Source organism: Camarhynchus parvulus, chromosome 6, assembly GCF_901933205.1.
Source record: "Camarhynchus parvulus chromosome 6, STF_HiC, whole genome shotgun sequence".
In the NCBI taxonomy this organism is placed as follows: domain Eukaryota; kingdom Metazoa; phylum Chordata; class Aves; order Passeriformes; family Thraupidae; genus Camarhynchus; species Camarhynchus parvulus.
Genome location: NC_044576.1, coordinates 7,409,002 through 7,429,351, shown reverse-complemented (window position 1 = coordinate 7,429,351; position 20,350 = coordinate 7,409,002). Strand labels below are relative to the sequence as shown.

General features: G+C 45.0%; 1 protein-coding gene across 1 annotated transcript; it reads left to right on the top strand.

Annotated features, from left to right (window-relative positions):
• Positions 1–13,050: 13,050 nt before the first annotated feature.
• On the top strand, positions 13,051–19,712 carry LOC115905297 (protein NDNF-like). The gene is made up of 4 exons (XM_030951502.1): positions 13,051–13,317; positions 15,360–15,555; positions 17,264–17,388; positions 18,361–19,712. Exons 2-4 carry the CDS (start codon positions 15,368–15,370, stop codon positions 19,710–19,712), a joined length of 1,665 nt encoding a protein of 554 aa, XP_030807362.1. The 5' UTR covers positions 13,051–13,317; positions 15,360–15,367.
• Positions 19,713–20,350: the final 638 nt, after the last annotated feature.

Here is a 20,350-nt window from a genome sequence, read left to right as displayed (position 1 = left end):
GACACAAGTGGAGTCACTAACTGTGCAAGTTCTCATCCCTGTCTACAGAGTGGAATTCTTTCCCCTCAGTGCAGTAAAGAGAATGCTTCCCAAAGGCTCTGTGGTTGGACACACAAGTATGAGGAATTCCCCCCCCCAAACTCCTTAGTACAGAATTAGATGTTACATGCTCTGCATTCTCTTAGGGCTGACTGGAGGGGCCTAAGATCCCTGTTTAAACTGCAAGTACCATTATTTCATTCTACTAAATTTATTCTTGTACCACCATCCCTAGCACAGCTCCTTTACAGCATTATACATAAGCCTGTTCATCAGTCTGCAAAATCACATATGACAAATTAAATTTCCATTAATAAAGGTTCCCTCTTTCCTCATACCTGTGACAGAGGAGACAAGAGTCCTGCTGGCTGCTGTTTTGTCCTTTGGATAGCAGCAACTCTGCAGAGAGGGAATCTCTTCTTTCTAAAATACAGAGACACAGCAGGTGAGGCAAGAACGCAGGCTAAAACCTTTTAAATGGCAGGCTAGCAGGGAAAGTACCAAATTTGTCACCAAGTAGTACTGCCAGTGTTCAAAGAGCCTAAGGGCTCTTCTATTTTAGCTTAAAAAGCTGCTTTAGTTCAGAGTTGGCAAAGATTTGCCACACAGCAAGGGTCACAGGGACTCATGAGGAGGATCTACATGCCTCTGAGAGAAGTCCTCACCACCTGTACTCACATCCACACACTGCATGTCCCACTGTCACACAAAGGAGGTGCTTGGAAAGCTGTGCTGGGAGCTGAGGGAATGATCCTGCTGCAAACAATCCTGCTGCAAGTGTTCACTCTGGGAAGGGCTCTGCCCATGGGAGAGGGGAAAGGGTTGTGCATGTGCATGCACATGCACGGCACTGAGTAAAAAAAGTCATTCCAGGTGACCCAGTGAGCAGATCTGATCAGTCTTTATTTGATGCTGCAGTCCTCTAAGTGCATGTTAAATACAAAGGCAGGCTCCACAGAAAATATTGAGGGTCCTTTCTGTGGGCTCACCAAGTCACCAAAGTTTGGGCCTTGTCCCAAAACCCCTTGAGCTGCTTCGGGCAGTGTCACACCCAGGGTTTGTCTGTCTGTCAGTCTGTCACACCCTCATCACTGCCTGTGGGCCTTCAAACCCCACTGGTGCAGTGTCAGAGCCAGGGCTCCCAAGGTCAAAGGCACAGACCCAATCCAGCCTGAAGGAACCAGATACACCACAGTGCAATTGAGAAGCTGATATCCCACCTCACATGCTGCCCATTACTGACAGACAGAAATAGAGGCATTGTCACCACACAGGGCGTCATCAATTGGCTTTTTAAAATATGCTGGATGGCAGAAATTTCAAGGGCAGGACAAACTGACAAACTGCAGTCTAATCTCTCTACATAAGGTTCAGAAATTGGTATTTTAGTATATAAGCAGCTTCAGCCACACCATGAATATTATAAGTTAACTGTGAAACTATTGTTATTCTTGCCAGATGGTTATTCAGTTGTTTTCATTTTTGGCACCTAGAACAGTTTGTGGTTTTGCCAGGGTTTGTAAATATTTCTTACATCTTCCTGACATGGGGTTTAGTAAGGAGGTAAAAGTATTGTATTTCTCACTGAACACAAAGGGCAGACCAAAGACAAACACCAGCCCAGAATTATAAATTGCCTGACTAGAAGAGACAAAATTAGGAATAGAAGGAAAATAAAATGAGATTAATAGAGGTGGGAATACGTAGAGAAAATGGGAAAGAGGAAAAGTAAGAGGCAGGGCTCAAAGGAAATGCAAACAAAGTACTTGTTTTCCTCTGTTTTGCCCAGCTAATACCATGCCATCACACTTTTCATACCCCATTGCCCATGGAAGGAGAAGCCTAAGAAAGGCATCTAGGAGAAAGCAGGCTTTCTCTCTCTTTTAATCAAATAAAACAGCACAAGAGGCCAAAATAGATCTAAATTGGACAGAAGACCTCTGTGACAGGACTTCAAAGTCATGCACAGTTTGAAGCCTTTGCACCTGTATATTTAAATACTGGTGTACATTGGTGTTTGTGCAATAAAATGAGTGCACATCCCTCACAAGAGCCTGGACTAGGGCAGCCCAAAGATCCTGACACAAACTGAGCTCTGCACCCACAGCAGCTTGGCAGGAGCTGATGACTTTACAGAGCACCTCCAGGAGGAAGGAGAGCTTTATCCTCTCCTTTCAAAGAGGGCTCTCATGTCTTGCAAGCCGCATTTGACATTCAGCTTGTCCTACAAGGAAAGAGCAGCTTCCAGCCTTTTTCCTGGCTGTTAAGCTGGAAGGAGCATGGCCATGGCAGTGGAGTGCAGGCTGTGTGCTAGCAGGAACAGTCAGGGAGAGAAGTCACAACTACTGAGCCACTCTTTATCCCCAAAAAGTGCAGTCTTACAGCTGGGGAGCTGAGAGGGAGCAGGTTTTTCACCGAGCTATCAAAGCAATCTCTTTCCCTGAGCATTAATACAATCTGCACCTGTGCTCTCCCTGCATAGCTGTACTGCCTTACCTCCCCCTCAGGCTTTCCAAATAATGAAGGGAGCTGCAGCCTCAGATCCTCCTGTGGGAGCTGCCAACGTGGGAAAGGGTTTTCAGAGAAGTGGAAAATCTCAGGGAAATCTCTTATGTGCAAAGTTAATAGGTAGGATACTCTCAAGGCAGCTTGGAGAAATGGTCACACACGTTTCATTTTCATAAGTGGAAAATATGTGGTCAGACTGCCAGATTTCTCAGCCCCTCTTGTGAGTTAAGCAGCTACACAGAGATGATGAAAATGTGTGTATTGGAGGGCTCTGTCTCATAGGTGAAGGGCCCACCTCTGGTCAGGCTGTGCTGTTTGTGGCACTAATCATTTTCTAATTGGCTTTTTAAAATGTGCAATTACCAGCACATTCTAAGCACCTTTCCAAGGCAGAATGGGCTCCCTGGGCCAAAGGCTCAGCTCTATAACTACTCACCCTGTGCATAACTTCCCTGGCAGGAGAAGCCTTGGTAATAATTCATGAGCAGCACTTGCAGACTGAGGCCCTCCAGCACTTTTACTGGTTTTGGGAAGAAAGGAAAATGGGGTCACTCTGTAAAGGTGTGACATTTATATTAAAAAAAAACCCAACAGCACTTTGAAAACACTTTGTTGGATTGGTTCATAAGAGCACAGTGGAGCTAACCTGATCATCTGCTCCCAGGTTCAGAGAGCTCATGTGTGGGCTCCTGAAAGGCAGGAACAAAGCCAGCTTGGCCCAAATAACAGCTCATTTGTCTTGACCATTTAGACTGCGGCCTTTCCTCAGCTGCCTGTTGGTGTTCATGCCTTCATATGGCTGCAGCAAGCATTCCCTGGCCTTGCTTCCACCCATGGCTGGATCAGATTGGCATGTTGGAGTGTGAAGGTGAACTTCATTTCCCTTGTGGTCTTGTACTTGAAATATGATGGCAGACAGACATTAACCCTTGAATGCACTTCACTGACAACCTCCTTCGTATTTCCAAGTAGATCCTTTGAGAAAATCCACTTTTATTTCCCCACCTTTCTCCTCCACCTTTCTTTTAACATTTTTCTCAGAGCCAAGATGCATTGTCAGATTTTCTTCTCCTCCATCAGATAAGTCAGGTGCATAAAGGAGTGAAAAAATATTTTTAATTTATTAGCAGAAGTTTCCTGCTGGAAGCAATGCAATCCCTCAGCTAGCATGATAAAGATGCTCATTAAAGATGATTATGAAGAAATTAATTCCTCTAGGAATTGGCTGTGGCTTCCCTGACAATCCTGCTGGGAGCAGTTTTGGTCAGCAATGTTTCCTCCCAGAGTGGACATTGATCACTGCTTTCCCAGCAGTTGCTAATTCTACTCCTCTGACTCTTCCTCTCGTCCCCTGGGAAAAGGGGATTTATTACCATCAATCAGAACTATAAATCTGGGATGCCATATGCCAGACAAGCTCACCCCAGAAGCCAGGTGAGAGGGGACACATTTTTATTCTTTGGCCTTTGTAATGCCAGGTTGTGGAAACAACAGAACAGATCACACAGTTGTGCACGTTGTTCCAGCCAAGAGAGTCTGGTTGTCACAATGCTCCCCCAGCCTTTGGAGGCAGTGACCTGGAGCTAAAATGGTGTAGCTGTTCCCACTCCCTCCTCTGCCTGACCTCCTGGCTCCCTATTCACCCCCTCATCGCGTGGCCCTCAGAGAGCAGCCCCTCTCCATGTCACAGGGAGTGCTGCCCCTGCCATCTGGAGCAGCACTTCTGTTCTTCCAAGCCCACATGAATTGGAAGAGAAGCTGGGAGCTGCTCCTGTGGAGAGAAACATGTCCTGAGCCTGCCTTATGACCCTGACTCCTCCTAGTGCAATGTCTGCTTGGAAAATTAAACACCTCCTGGAGCTCTGTTCCTCTTTCCCCTCCACAAGCTCAGGGGTTGCCTGCTATTTACCCTGTGGACCAGCACACCTTGGAATGATGCCTTTTGTGGCAGCTAACATGGAAGTCAAGAGGAGCCCCTTCTATGGCAGAAAGATCCCACCATCAGCCTGATCCCAAATCCTGTGCCTTCAGAGCAATGAAATCTGGTTTTTCCCCATATGGAATGGTCAGACACAGCCCCCAGCTCCCCTCTCACCCTGAGCTGTAACACAAAAATAAGATCCCAACAGCCCGGAGGAAAAGCAGCACCTAAACAGCAACAGCCCTCCACGTGAAAGATGCAGGGAATGTCAAAAATGGGTTTGCTTCCTATGGCCCAGGGTGAGCCATGCTTATGGCTAAGCTGTTTTATGGTGAAATCCAGCAACAAGAAATCTCTCATTGCTCAAAGAAAATACAACTGAATGTCTATTGACACATATTCCAGATGTGCTTACAGATGCCAACATTCCGGCAATGTGACAATGTTAGGTACCTTATTCTTAGCATCCATCCTAATGTTAGACAGACATAAATTAGAATCAAGTCTGACCCAAGCCAAGAACAGCTCCATGTAGGGAAGGAACAAGGCACAAAATTAAATTCACAGATAGAGAAGGAAAGCTCTAGGATTTCTGATGATCACTCCTCTTTGTTAAACTCCTCTTCAAACCTTTGAGGAAACTTCTTGCTGAAATGGTTTGGCATTACATTTCCTGAACCCCCAAGAGGAAACTGGGCATGTAAGCAAGAAGCCAAGGGCTGCCAGTGCAGGACATCAATTTTGGGACAGGCTTCTCAGACCACTCTGTGCTGAGGCAGCCTCAGAACACCAGGATATCCTGAATTGGAAGGGACCCACAAGGATCACCAAATCCAGCTCCTGAGTCCTACTCCAAGCAGCTCCCTGGGAAGCTGTACACTCATAGGGAGCACTAACAAGGTGGTAGAAATTTAATTTCACTCTGAAAGCTGAAGACAAGTCTCAACAAAACAGCCACTGGCCGAGTGATAAGATAAACGAGGCCACTGTTAGGAATAAATCTGAAAAGCTGGACACCACCAGAGCCACCCCAATGTCAGGGACAGTGCTGTAACACAGACCCAGTGTGACACATGAGTAGCTGTGTCAGCAAAGGGAGAGCACTGAGTGAGTCCCCCCTGAGCTTGTGGCTGCACCTTCTCTGCACACAGAGCTCTGCTTCAGGGCAAACCCAGCCCCAGGAAGCAGCATGTGAAGGGTGGGAGCTCCCCAAATCCTCTGAAGTCCTGTCTTTGCAGTGCCATCACCTGGCCATGGGGACTGGGGGTCACTTGAATACAGCAGGGACACAGAAAGGACAATCTCTCTTACCCCTGCCCTGGACAGCTCAGAATGTGCCACTGGAGCCATCCTCATTTCCCCTTTGAGCTGCAGAGGCCTTGTGGGGTGATTTAGTGGAGTCTTTCCACAGGGGTGGAGATGGAGCCACAAGATTCTGTGGCATAGCAAAGAGTCACCTTTGTTCTCCAGGCAATGCTGGGACTCCGATGGAAAACCTGCCATCTGCACAATGTGAGGGTCAAACACCTGCCATAGGAAAGAGGGAGCACCAGGAGAATGCCAAGGGAATCCCTCTTCCACCAAAGGGCTGAGCTGTGCTCAGTCACTGCTGCTAGGACCTGCCCACAAGCATAAATGTTAACGTTATGCCAGATCCAGCACAGGCAGAGAGATTCATTCCATTTCATTATGAAATGATACAAGCACCATAAAGTGTCAGCTTTCAAGTTCATAATTTATAAATTAAGTGTAAATAGCATATTCTGACCTCCTCCCCAGCCACTCATTTATCCTTCCCCCATGAAAAATTAATGAGACTATAAAATAGTTTGTAAATTTAAAGCAGTAATTTTTAAAAATTTTTTTAAATCAAAAGTGTGATTTTCACAGAGGCCCTGAAGCACTAGCTGGCTGCAGCCACTGCTGTTAATCACTGGTCTTAGGTGTGCTACTATACCATAGGAAAGCCTCCTGCCAAGATTTCTGATGCAGGCCAGTGTCAGGGGCCAGACAAAGCTCTCTGAGGTTTTTAGGCTGTCCTAGGAGAGCATTCCCCACTTTCCACAGCCTGGCAGGCTGCTTCCTTCAGGGGGTGCCTGAGGACTTAACATCTTATCCAAGACATCAGAATAACAATTAGCAAGACAATTCTTAAAACAAAACTTTTTAAGTAGAAAACTCATCCCAGGCAAAACTTTTGGTCTATGGGAAGGGAAGGAAGCAGAACCAGACCAGCTAGCTCCCTTTTTCCACTATGAGGATTCCCCATGGGGTTCTTCTGCTATTTGGTGACCTTTTAAGCTTCCCTTTGCACAGAAAGCTGCATTGGTCCTTTAGCAAGGCCCTGTACAAGTTTGGGAGGATCTGTATTCCTGCCCCTTGGTGTGGGCATTTCCCAACCCCATGCAAAGCTCGGAAAGGAGCAGGTGACAGCCAGGGAGGAAAAGGAGCCAGGTAAGCTGAGCAGCAGCTGGGGCAAGCACAGCATTCCCAGGAGCTGGAGTCATGCAGGACCACAAGGAATGAGTGTAAAGAACAGGAAACAGACTGGCCTGGAGGTGCCCACCTGGGTGTGAAGGTGCTTTCCATGCAGCTGAGGACATGGCTACATAAATTGTTCCACAGAAATTAACTCTTATTGCTAAGGCCTGCCATTAAATATCCACCTCTTTTTAACTGAACAGAAAGAAACCCCACAAACTGGAGCAAACAAGGCAGAAAAAAGGAGATTACATTTCCCCTCCAATAGACCTAAGTATGATCATGTTGAGCGTTCCTTCTCTGCAGTCTGATTATCATGAACAGAATGATGATTTATGACAAAAGCAGCAGATTTTATTCATCATTAAAATCAATACTATTCCCCTGGGGACAAGATGGAGAGACAAACATAACAACTTTATCTATGCTGCATGTAAAATATTTGTAATTGAGCAAAAAGCCTGATCCCAAATGCTTAAAAATGTACAGCTAGGGCAACAAATGTGATTGGATTCCTTATAATCTAATCATTTTCATCCATATGTGGCTCCCAATCTGTTTAGGATTGTTAAAATTCCTGGATATTGTAGTGCCTTCCCCAGAGGACGCTGGGAAGAGCTGGGGCCAGCCTGGGCCAGATGGGATGGCAGTGACTCCAGCCAGCACAGCAGAAAGGAGGACAGTGCTTAACTCCTCCCCCTGCCAGCCACCGGAGAGGAGATCTGCACAGGGACACCACTGCAGGCTGCTCTCCCATGCTGCAAAAGGCAGGTTGTGGTTTAAAGCTCTCAGGAGCAAACTGGTGTAGCCCATGGGACAAACAAAGCAAGGACCAACAATCACACCCTCCTGAAAAACCTATCAGCGCTGTAGGTGGAAACTGGGGCTGTTTGCCATCTGCCCTGGCTATGCAAGGGAGGGAGGGCTCCCAGCAGCCCAAGAGGAAAGTGAAATGCTGTAAATGAAAGCAGCACCTAGGAGATTAAAGGCCTCTTGGTCAGACTGAAGGCCTTTTTAAAAATCTTATGGAGTTGCACAGGATCAGAGAGCACTGAAAGATGCATCAAAGTCAGCAGGCCCCTGCTTGTTTCAAGAATAACAATCTGGCTGTTCCTTGCCCCTCTCTCACCTGACACTGAAAGGAGTGACCCAGCACTTCAGAACCTCCAGCACAGCAAACACTTGGATGGTCCTTGTCTACCAGGCTGGATTAGTTCTGTTTATACAAATTTAAACCTTTGTCATATAAAGCAAACAACACTGTAGCTAAAAAACAAAATACAGGATTACTCTTTTAGAAGAACAGTGTACTGATTACAGAGAGCACCACTCCATTCTGCCTGTGACTTTCTTAGCTGAGATAACCAGCAGTTTTCAGCTCAGCCGCAAACATCACCTTATTTTCCCACACCTGCCCAAATTTTTATGCTGTTTGATGACTTCTAGGGAATTCTGTAGGTGTTTTCTATGAAATTATTTAACAGGACTTAACCTACAATCCTGGTAGCCTGGGGGCTACGGTAAAAGGAAAAGGAAATGAAAGTAGCAGCTCAGGACTTTCAATATGTTTCTCTTTAATTCATAGAGAAGCTGTCAGTGACTCCTAGCTGAGTACTTGAAGATCTTTCTGTTGCACCAAATTTACACTTGTGGAAGAACAAACTTACCCTAAAAATAAGGGATTTTCCCATAAAGTTGAACATACTGACCTCAGAAGCAATTGCTCACATCGTGCAAAATCAGCTTTGCACAGGAGGTACCCCCTACATCATATCTATCATTTCTTGACAGACCTATCTGAGCAATTACAACCATTCTTGAAAACACGGAATATGAGAATAGTGAGGAGCAATCAGGTGTCTGTAATACTTATTTTGCTAGTCACTAAAAGACCCTTCAAGACCCTTTCTAGTTTCAACAGCAATAAAAAAGATAATTTTCAAGTGCCAGCATGTTATGCTGGAGAGAGACTGCTGAGGAAAAGCTCAGGTAATGTTAGTGGATAAAAATTATCACTGTATTATTCCCTGGAGAACCTTTCAACACAGACATGCCATAATAGAAGCTACAGGTCCAAAGTGTAGATCACTGGCTTTTTATCCTACAAACCCACTATTTACTGCCAGAACAAGCCACCCTAAACAACCTCTTCCTATATTCTCACCTGAGTACAGGCTGCAGGAAAAGCTCAAGCCTGCTTTTTACTTAGCAATTCCCTGTCCCTCCTGCTTATTAATGCCTCTGAATAGGAACAGACTCAGGGCTTTTCTCATTTGACAATCCTTTGCTTTGCCAGGATCTGACAAAACCTGGAAGAAATAAAAGCAGCTGCCCCTCTAAAATACCCTCAATAGGTTTGAAGTGCCAGACTTTTGCTTAGGATTGACTTTCACAGCTTCAAAGGAAAGTGTGATTCTTTCTGGAGCCTAGCTGTGTGTCTAGGATGATATTTTTTGAGCAATAATACTAACCAGAAGTACATGAACTCATCAAGGACATACTGGCCCCAGTAACTACCAAGCAATGATTTGGACAACCTTTCCACTTGGGAGGGGATTTTTACAGAAATTTGCATCCCCCAAACCATAGCCATAAGGGCAAGTCAGATTCTTTTGCTAAGAGGAATAGATTGCAACTTGGGGCTGTTGAAAAGGCAGAAAACGTTTGGATGTTATCATTCCCCCCATCAGACATCCATAGCTACTTGTGCTTAGGGCTATGAAGGTAGTTTATGCAGGAAGATTAGTTCAAAAGGCATTTTGCAGGCAGACAGGTAGCTGGGGGCCAAAGACTAACAATTCTACCTCAGCTGTTGATAGAATACATATGTGCATGTGTAAAAGACAGAAAGGAAGAATACTGCTCATCTCATAACTGACAGATTAGATTTCGCTTTCCCCATGCATTTTTAATTTGCTTACAGATTTTCATGAAACAGAGCTCCCTAGGCTGGGGGCACAGGGAAGCTGTCTGTGCTTGGGAACTGCCAGAATTAACAGCCAGGGGCTGATGCAGCTGGGTGATGGATGGAACACAGGGCAGCCCTGTTCCCACTCTCCCCTGTAGCACAGGGAGGACTGCAGCTCTCCTTGCCCTTCCCACACACAGGTCCCTGATGGAGGTGACCAAACCAGCTCAAAGAAGCATTGCCAGGCAGGCAAGTTCTTCAGCAGAAATACCCAAAACCCAATTTTTGCATCTTCTTTCCATGTACAGCAGTGTGACACAATTGTCAGAGCTGTGCTCTGCAAGGTGAGCCCCTGAGCATCCCTGTGCAAGGCATGCCATGAAACAGCAACCAAACGCTGGGACAGTTCTGCCAAGACTGCAGGGCACTCCCCTGGCCTGCAGAACCCCTCACCTGAGTACACAGCTTTGGGCTGCAGGTCCAGGAAATGAACACCTGAAGTGTCTTTGAGAGCTTCAAGCTAAACCCCAGTCTGGCTTTTTGCTCCCATTTCAAAGCAGCTCCTTTGTTTCAGCATCACTGATCTTTTAGCAGAGCCTCTACATAACTGAGTATAAATCAAGTCTCTGGTGGTCAAAGGTGCTCCATCTCTCACATCTGTGAAAGGTGTGGATGGGCAGCAGGGTTGGAGCAGGAGTAGGATCTCTGAACAGCTGATGATCTCCTGAAGTCACCAGCTCAGCTCTGAGGGGAGCACAGCCTGCTCAACACAGACTTTTTTCTACTGAAAAGGCCATTGTACCTATTTTTTGCCAAATCAAGGACTGATTTATCCCTGTTGTAACTTCACTCAGTTCAGTCAAGCTATACAAGTCATGAATTTAGCTCATGAATTTAACTTTCTCCATAGAGAATACTTTTCCCCCTTTGACAGTGCTTCAGTGAACCTCTCAGAAAATTTATGAGCACAGATTCTGCTCCAGCAAAGCATGTAAGCAGATACACATGGGAAGAACGTGAGAAATTGTCCAGAGAGGAGCTGGATTATTTCCATACTTACACCATCACCAGCCTTCTTCACCTGACATCCTTGCTCATGTTTTATTCAGTGGGACACAGAGGGCTCCTTCAAGCATTTGGCTTCCAACTCTGAAATGATGGCCAAAGGAAATACTCCCATTGCCTCCCCTGGAAGCCGAGTTTTGCAGAGGGTAATGGTTTTTTTGGTGGCAGTGGGGAGGTTTGGAGAGGCCAAGACACAGTCCATCCTTTTTACAGAAAACATGTCCGCTCTGTCCAGATTTAGGGATTTTACTAGATATGAGTGACATCCTCTTCTGAGATTTGCCCAGAGATGTCCCTACTTAGCACTGGTGGCTGGCCCACAATTGTCCCTGCTGACTTCCATCCATGAGTCCCTCCAAATTCCCACCACAAAACAGACTGTAGACCCTGCACTAATATCGTGACCTTTTTTTTTCTGTGAAAATAAATTTCACGTCCTGTTTTCAGGGGTCATTTTTGATGCACCTCATCGGACCTACATTTCCCTCTTCCAGGCCTGCCCTGGGACCTTACTGGACTTTGCACCAACACCTTTTTCTCCTGTTTCTCCTCCTTTAAGGAAGCACTTTGGCTCTGTCTAGGTGCTTACATTTCCATTAGCTCCCAGATCTGTTACACAGACTTGACCTGGGCTGGATTTCACACCAGAACGATGGTTTGTCTGGCAGACTCTGTTCACCATTTACCCTGCTTGTGCCAGTTTTCTAGCATACATCCAGCAGTGTCCCCTCATAGCTCCAGGGTGCCAACACCCTGATCATACAGTGATCAAACCAACACCCTGATCACACAGTGCCTGTATCAAACCAATACCCTGATCACACAGTGCCTGTATCAAACCAATACCCTGATCACACAGTGCCTGTATCAAGGTTCCCACATGCTGTCCCTCCTTAAAATCACAGTTGCTCAACAAAACTTTTCAGCAAAAAAAAAAATCATGACCACCTTAATTATTCCTGCCATCCTCTGCACTGTAAATATTTCTCCTACATCAGCTGATGAGCAAATTTACATTTTCAGAAGGATCTGCTATGCAAAATCTGTTGAAAGCTCTTTCTACTTCTCCATTATCTCCCCTCTTCTTAGCAAACTTTTAGTCTTGGGAAGGCTTCAACAATCTAACTCTGAATCCAGGGAGACAATACTAAAGGGTTACTGCAAGCCACTCTTCAAACACAAGAGATTTTATTTAAAAATAGAGCCTCCCCACAATATTGTGCCTTTGTCCCCTGCAAAGTGCCTGCCTGGAAGCTCATGCAGCTTCCTGGGGCTTGCCTTTCTGAGCAGGCATCCCCACAGGACCAATCCCAGGGCATCTTTGCTGACAGCCCAGGCCAAGAAGTACAAGCAGCCTGTGAATCCTGGCCATGCACTGCTCTCACTCAGCAGGAGTGGCCTGAAAAGAACCATGGCTTTGCTACAACTGCTTTGTAGCCCCAACAAGCAAGTGCTTGGCTTGCTGTGAGCCTCTTCCCATGCACCCTTTTGCTGCCTCCTCCCTCAGGCACAGAAATGCTCCCCCAGCCCAGACACTTTCAGAGTTTCCTTCTTACACAGCCTCTCTAAGCCAAGAAAACTGCTCAGCTCTATTCAGGAGATTTCTGACAGCTTTCAAAGGATTGCTAATTCCAGTCTGCTTTAAAAACACAGAGCATTCTCTCACTTGTTTTTTTTTTTTTTTTTTTGCCTTCCCTGCTTTAGGTCAGCACTTGTTGGGCCCATAAAGCACCCCAGCAGAAACTCAGCCCACCTGGAATCACCTGGAGCTCCTGCAGAGCTGAGGGCAGAAAGATCTCACACTCCTTGGGAGGGCCATCAGGCTGCTAACACAAAAGCAGGTCTCTGGAGGAGACTGGCGCACCCCTGGCTGGCTTGGATTAAGGGCTGACAAGGGTTAACAGTGTTTGCTCCTCTCTCCATCACCCCCCCTGCTCACAGAGCTGCTCCCCGGGCAGGCAGGGCTGGATTAGGCTGCAGGAGCAGCCTGGCTGACACTTCGGTGCAGGAGCAGCTCCTGGGCTCTGCAGGCAGCACAGCCCAACTGCTGCACAGCCCAGGCACTGAGGGGACAGCCACCAGCGCCTGGGAGATTGGACAGCTGGGCAAGTTTAAAACAACCTCTGAAAACACCCCACCGAAGAAAGCACCAAAATCCCATTGTGGCTTTGGTTTGCTGGTTTTTTGGGGGTTTTTTTACTTCTCATGAAGGACCGCAAGCATTTCAGTTGCTATGTCTGTTCAGGAGCCATATGGAAAAATCAGTTCTGTCCTGTTAAACTGGTTGCACAGTTTTGATTTTCATCTGCCTACAGAGATCTGAAAAGTCTGTGTTCTTTTCTGCTTTTTTGGCAAAGAAAGCGAGTGGTCTGAGGATCATCTAGGAACAAAATAGGTAAGTACAGTATTTTTTGTGTAACATATTTTCAACAGTCTGAGAATATATTGTTTGTGTAATTGAGTGAAAATAGCCTTTGGGATGATGCTCTCTTTGGGATAAGCTGATTATAAGTTTGTTGATCACTTGGTTTGTTTGTTTTCCTGGAGAAGAAAAGCTGAGCTGCTGTGGTATCAGTGTGGTTTGCAGGATCCTGTCATTTAAGCAGCAGAAAGACTTTTTTAAAATCCTCTCCAAAGCACAGAGCAACTCAGATTCCACTGTCAAAGGTAAAGCAAAATATTTGGGGTTCTATTTTAAATCTGTAAGCTATAATTAGACTAGAGGAATAACCAAGTGGCAAAGTGACTCAGAGTCATAAGGAAAATCTCTATTATAAGAGCATTAAAATGGAATTGATATGGAAATCTTATCTATTCTTTCAACTTGTTCAGATGGTTGTTTAAGCCTGCATTCAACCAAGTGCTAAAATAGTACACGCAGACAGAGAATAAACCAACTTTTTCTGGATGTTGAGAGGGGCATTCAGATGACCTGGTAACCATAATTTCCATAATCATCTCACTGATACTAAAGATCTGCTTGACTATGGAATTCCAGATTTTGTACATAAAAACCTAGAGATTTATTCAATGCTGTATTTAAATGTATGTTTCAAATGGATTTAAAAAGGAAGGGATCCTTTTATAAAGTCACTTTAACTGCAATGGACAGTGGGTGTGCTGAACTGGAGATTTGACTGCCTAAAATCTTCTACGCTTTTACAGACACTATGGAGAAAGAGCTGATCTCAGAAAGAAATGAAAATCGCAAAGAACTGAGCCTTTGTCTTGTATGTTTTCTCCCCTCACCAGTCAACAATCAGATTTAACCAGGATCTTTACTCCTTGCTGCTTGTAAGATGCAATAGGCTACTTTTTCCTCAAAAAAGGGATCTTGCACACAGAGCTCCCTCTGCTTTCCAAATCCCTGAGCTACAGCTGGCACCTGTATTGAAGGTCTCTGCCCCTTCCACTTTCACACTTTCTGAAACTGAATGTGGCAGACAAAGGAGCTGTAAGTTATAATCAATAACTGCACATAGTGCACTCCAAAGTTTCCTGTCCTAACTGGAGCCTTCTCCTCCTCTGTGTAGCTCTGGGCAATGCACACAGCAGTTTAAATAATGTCAGTACTTGCTGGGGACTGGTTTTGTCCTTTTCTTTCATAGATTCCAAGCTGACAATAAGGGCTGTTGAAAAATGGAACATTTTTGAACAATCTCTTACCAGAGTGAATACAAGACAGTTGTTACAGTTCCAGTGAGCAGCAAATGCTGAGACAGGCTGGAAGTGATGCAGGCATGAGAATGATAAGCAACACAAAAATCTAAGAACAAGATTACTGCCCTACAGTGATAAAGCTTTCTTCCAAATGAGATCCACAGAGCTTAAAATCTAAGCACCAGTTCAGGGATTCTTATCCAAGATTCTCCACCTTTGACCAAACAGTATCTTACACAGCTCTGGATAAGTTACAGTGATCCTCTTATCTACACATGCCTACTGTCCCAGTGGACAAAATAAAAATTCAGTGATCTCTGACAGAACAGCAGAAGCCGGGTTTGGGACGCAGGGACCTCTAGAGTGTTTTAAAGGGACAGTTCCATAACAAATAGCTCAGCCTTGAAATTTAGTAAGTGAACATCACAAACTAGAAAAAAAAAATCATTTAAATGTGATTTTCTACTCATTCTGACTGCAGTAAAAAGATTTTTTTAAAAAAAATTGTCATGGTGCACTTGTGCTGCACTGACTACATTTTTTCTCTCTAATCAAAGACTTCATAGCAGTTTCTGCAATTAAATCTTTGCTGAGAGATCCTCAGAAAAACATTTCTGTGATCTTTAAAAGATTCAGCAAAATGGAGACTTGCACTATTTGAATGCCTGGCTTGCTAGGATTATAACAAATACCAGGAAAGGCACAGAAAGAGAGGGTCACATTACTTTCTCTCCTGTGACAGCCATTTCTGTTCACTTTTGTCACCCCACTTTGCAGTACTGAAGATGTCCTCATTCTGGCTTTATCTTCCTCTCCATCTTCTCATGGCAACTTGTTTGTGCCATTCTATAAAAGCACCCACCACCAGCTCCCAACAGAGCTTCAAGACCAACCTCTTCAATTTCTACCACTCCCTGATACTTGCAGATGGTAAGGAAACTACCATTCACCTGCTGAAGGATATACCCAAAAGGTAAGAGCAGATCAGCCACCCCTACTCTCAGATCCATCCCCGTGTCACTGGGAATTGCACACTACCAGGATAAGCCAAGAATCCCTGTGTGCCTGCAGGGCTCTATCAGTGTACACTGAAATGCCAGAAAAATGCCCCACTCCTCAAGGGTCATTACACTGCCCACAATCTGGAATGAACCTCTGAGATGAAGTGTAGATTCCTGTACACATTTCAGCAGCTTTCTGAGCTGTCAGAGCAGCAGCAGAAATGATAGAGGATGGGTGGGCTCCAGCAGCAAACAGCTGTGTCACAAACAGCCCAGCTTCAGCTCTGCAGACAGCAGCCATCCTACATTCACAGCGAGATACAAACGTTTTACCTAGCAAATCCATTACCCCAAAAATCAACAGAATACCTGCACAGACATCTTATCAGGAAATCTGCCACTGTCCTGCACACTAAAAGTGTTTTTGCTGAGTGGCAGTACAACTTGCTAAGATCAAAAGTGCTTTGCATGTGAAAATTCCACATTCTTCATCTTCCCAAAATATCTGCAAAGTCTTCTGCCATACCCAGATATGTAGGTGATCTAGATATTACAGCTGGCACTGCATCTGGGTAGCAAAGATCAATCTGCTTGTTTGGGAAGAGATGCGCTTTGGACAGAGCCCAGCAAATACAGATTTTGACACACACCCGAGTGGTCATGGAACAGAGGGTGAGCCAGATTGCTCAGCCTTGACATGCACTGCACAGAAAAACTGGAACATGGCACATGTTACATAATGTGACCATGCTCACAAAAGCAGAACTAGGAGCTCTCCTAGTTAAAGAACAGTGGTATTGAAACAATGAAAAGGGAGTTTTTCTATGTTCTTGTGGCATGACATTAAGACTGCAATTAGGAAATAGTTTAGCATGATCAGGAAGGTTCTTCTGAACCCCAGCCATCCAAACAGGAAGACAAGCAAGGACAAGTTTTGGCTGAGAGTAAAAGACTCAAGAATGTGGAACTGATTCCAGGGAAGCTCCACTCTGGCCCAGGAGCCAGGCCCTGAAAGTAAGCCACACCTCCAGGCTGACAGAGTCTATCCATAGGGGCTGTGCTTGTCTCACTGGTGAACAACAAAAAAACCCCTTGGGTTGCCAATTGTCTTCACTGAAGTGCAGAGGAAGCACCCAAATCCAAACATTTTATGGCCAAGTCCATACATTATACAGCCTGTATAAAACCAACAGAAATAAAACAGAGTAAGATAGGAGGTTGGACTTTTTCAAGACAGGGATCAAAACCTGACCAAAGAGACTTATGACACTCTGTGGTGCTCATGCACAGCAGCCTCTGACACAAAGGCAGTCAAGGCAGAACTGGCAACAGGTGGTTATGGAGAAGGCAGTCAGCTAAATCACATCCATCATCCAAAATAACCAGCTAAGGATGAGATACAATGTTCACCTAAAGCATGGAAAAATAACTCTGAGGGAAAAATATTACCTTAAGTGGATAAATATTTCAGCAAATAAATGTGGATTTAAAAAAACATACCCCACAGCCTATTTTCTTCCCACTGCAAATACTCAATAATCCCTTTGTGTGGATGCACCTCAGAGAACAGTCATTTCTACCCAGAGCAAAGTGACCCGTGTCAGAATGGCTGATTACAAGGACTTTTGGGCAAACCTGAATTCCCTGATGCATTGCCTTTATTTCTATTCACATTTACAGGTACTACTTTGTTTTGGAAGAGGGCAGGGCCCTTGCCCCTTTCTCAATAACAGTGACTCCCTGTGATGTTCCCATTGAGTGGAGCATACTCGTGTACAAGTTTCCACCAGGAAAAGCAGCACCAGGTAAGGCCTTCAGGCTGCCCAAGCAGAGGCAAAGAAAGAACAAGTCACTCATAAATGTGTTACAGGAAATTTCCCACAAGCCCAAACATTTTGTGGTTCCCTCCTTTAAATTGCCATGGACTGACCCAGTTTCTGTGGGTAAAGCATGGAAACCCATCAGATCTTGCCCTCAACACAAATAAATTAAGGATTAGCTATAAAATGTCTACATCTAAGGTTAATATTTGGGAACAACTGCAGGTCTTCTAGGCTGCACAAACAGACCAGATTCATAAGCTCTTGGTACTTGGCCAAATTTCCCTCTGCTGCCTCAGTTATTTTTCTGTGGCTTAGGTCGCTTGAGACAACTGTTTGCTCCCCACATGAAGCAGAGAAGATTTAGCCATTTATTCTTGCCACATCTACCATGGCAGTGGCTACTATATTGCCTTAAAGGCAATTCCTTTCTCTTGCATGATTTTTTGAATTAATTTTTCAAACTAAAAATCTAAAAGCTGCCATTAACAAGTTCTGAGCTGTCAAGCAGGTACACCTGACTGAGGAGTTCAAATTATACTCCTTCAAATTGATACGTTTTCCCTCTTCATGAGACAATGGACTAAAACTAATCCAAAGAAAAAAACCTAGCACAGAAATAATGAGTCTCCTTAAAGCACCCTAAGAGATAGCAAATAGAAGAAGAAAATTGTAGGGGCATCAGGCATGATACAAGCCAAGCTTTTGCAAGTTGTGGCTTCATAATTACAGTATTTTTGAAAACATAATTCTACAGCTGCACTGCTAAAATAAAAGCTTCTCAAATTTTAATTTAATAAATTGCCAGTAGCAACATATTTTTACTAAAACATATTTTTAGTTATAATTGCTGCTTTCAAGAAGAAAATATAATGTTCTCTAACAGTGCAACTTGCATGATGTGCTTTATTTCACATCTTTTAAAGCAGAAGTTACAAGTCTGCCTTTTGCCTGCAGGTGACCATGATACACAAGAGGTCTCCAAATCTCACAAAGCTTCAAGCATGGTGTCCACTATCTTCAGCTACAAGGGAAATTCTGTAGAGACTTACATGGGAATGTCTTCCCATTCTGCCCTGTACCTGCTGGAGTTCCTGTCCACGGAGAGGGACACACACATCACCGTGTACCTAACAACTGACACCACGTCTGGGCACCTGTATCCAGAGCTCCCAGGGGATCCACGCATCGATGTCGTCGGCATTGGCCACACAACGGTGACCCTGGCCTGGAAACACAGCCCTTCTGTCCTGCAGCACAGCGAGGGCATCCAGTACTGCCTCCTGGTTAATGAAAAGCACAACTACAAGAGCTTGTGTGCTGCTGAGACAGCCATCAGATCCTCTGGAATGAAGCTGCCACCCACAGTAGCTCTGTCCCTCTCTCCATACCTTCTGGAGCCACAGCAGGTGATGATATTGTCCAACAGCGAACTGAGCATCATCAACAAAGTGAGCAGTGGGGAAGTCAGGCAGGTGTGCATGGGCACCAAGAACACCTACACAGTGCCCAACCTCAGCCCCAGCACTCAGTATTACTTTGATGTTTTTATTGTCAACCTCCTCACAAACGCCAGCGCCGCGTACACCGGGACATTCGCCAGGACCCTGGAAGAACCTGAGCCCAAGGTGACAGAGCTGAAAGATGGCAAAGTGGTTCACGTGGTCCTGGATGGGAAAAAGCAGAAATTCTACAGTCTGCAGTACCAGGCAAGGCACAAGAAAATCCACTTCACCTTTCAGTTGTGTCGAGGCCAAATACGGGTTCACATAACAAGGAATGGCAAAACAGTGGCATCAGAAAACCTCTCTGGGCTGAGGTATTTCTCCCTGAAGGGAAAGCTGCTGGACACCTATTCAGTGCAGCTGAGGTCCACAGAGGAATCAAACTCTTCTGTGAAGGTACTGGCATCCCCCCATTTCCACAAGCCCTTATTCCCACTCCTTCCAGAGAGCTTAAAGATCAAATCCTTCAGTAAACTGAGAACATGCAGGTCTGTGACCATTGCCTGGCTGGGAACACAAGAGGAGAGCAAGTACTGTGTGTACAGAAAAAGGATTGAGGAGGATCAGATCTGGAGGGAGTTGCAGAGTGCAGACAGGTGCTCTGGGCCTGAATCTCGGCACAAATCAGAGAAAGTGCTGTGCAAGTACTTCTATGACCTAAACCTCCAGCGAGCCGTCACCACAGAGACCATCAAAGGGCTGGAGGCAGGGACACTCTACTTGTTTGATGTTTATCTCTTTGGGCCGTCTGGCATCCCTGTCAGATATCACAGCAAAGTTGTGAAGACCAGGAAAAAGTGTTGAAGGTTTTGAATCAAAGTTTTGAAGTGAGTGAATGCAGGTGGTATCGAAATCTACACCAATCCAAGTCAGAGCCCCTGCAGTTTGAACTATGCTGACAAAAAAAAAAAAATTAAAGCTATAAGATTATACAGCAAAACACATTTTGGATGATTACACTTCTTCTCTCCTGTGTAAGGTGGGGTGTATTTTTTTTCCCTTGTCTCATTCAAACATTAAAAACAGAGTTGTGAAATACTCATACACACAGAAATAAAATAGCCCAAGAGTACTCACGAGAAATAGACTGGTTACCCAAAATGTTCCTGAAATCCAGCACAAAAGTGATGGGGAAATGCCTCACATGAAGCACACACCATTTCTCAAGTCCCAGAGAGTTTTCCACTTTCTGTAACTCATGCAACTAATGAGGAACTGAGACCTCACAAATCAGACTGCTCTTAAGAAACAGATTGCTCTCTGCTTGAACAAGAAAAGAAACAAAAAGAAATTGAAAAAGCAGTGGAACTGACGTACAGCTCCGCGCATTGAGTAAGCAGGCTGAACTACATCTTCCCCTATTTACCTGCATGCTTGCTTGTTTTCATTCCTGCAGAGAAACTGTGCTTGGTTATAAACAGACAAAATTCAGGCCAGGAACT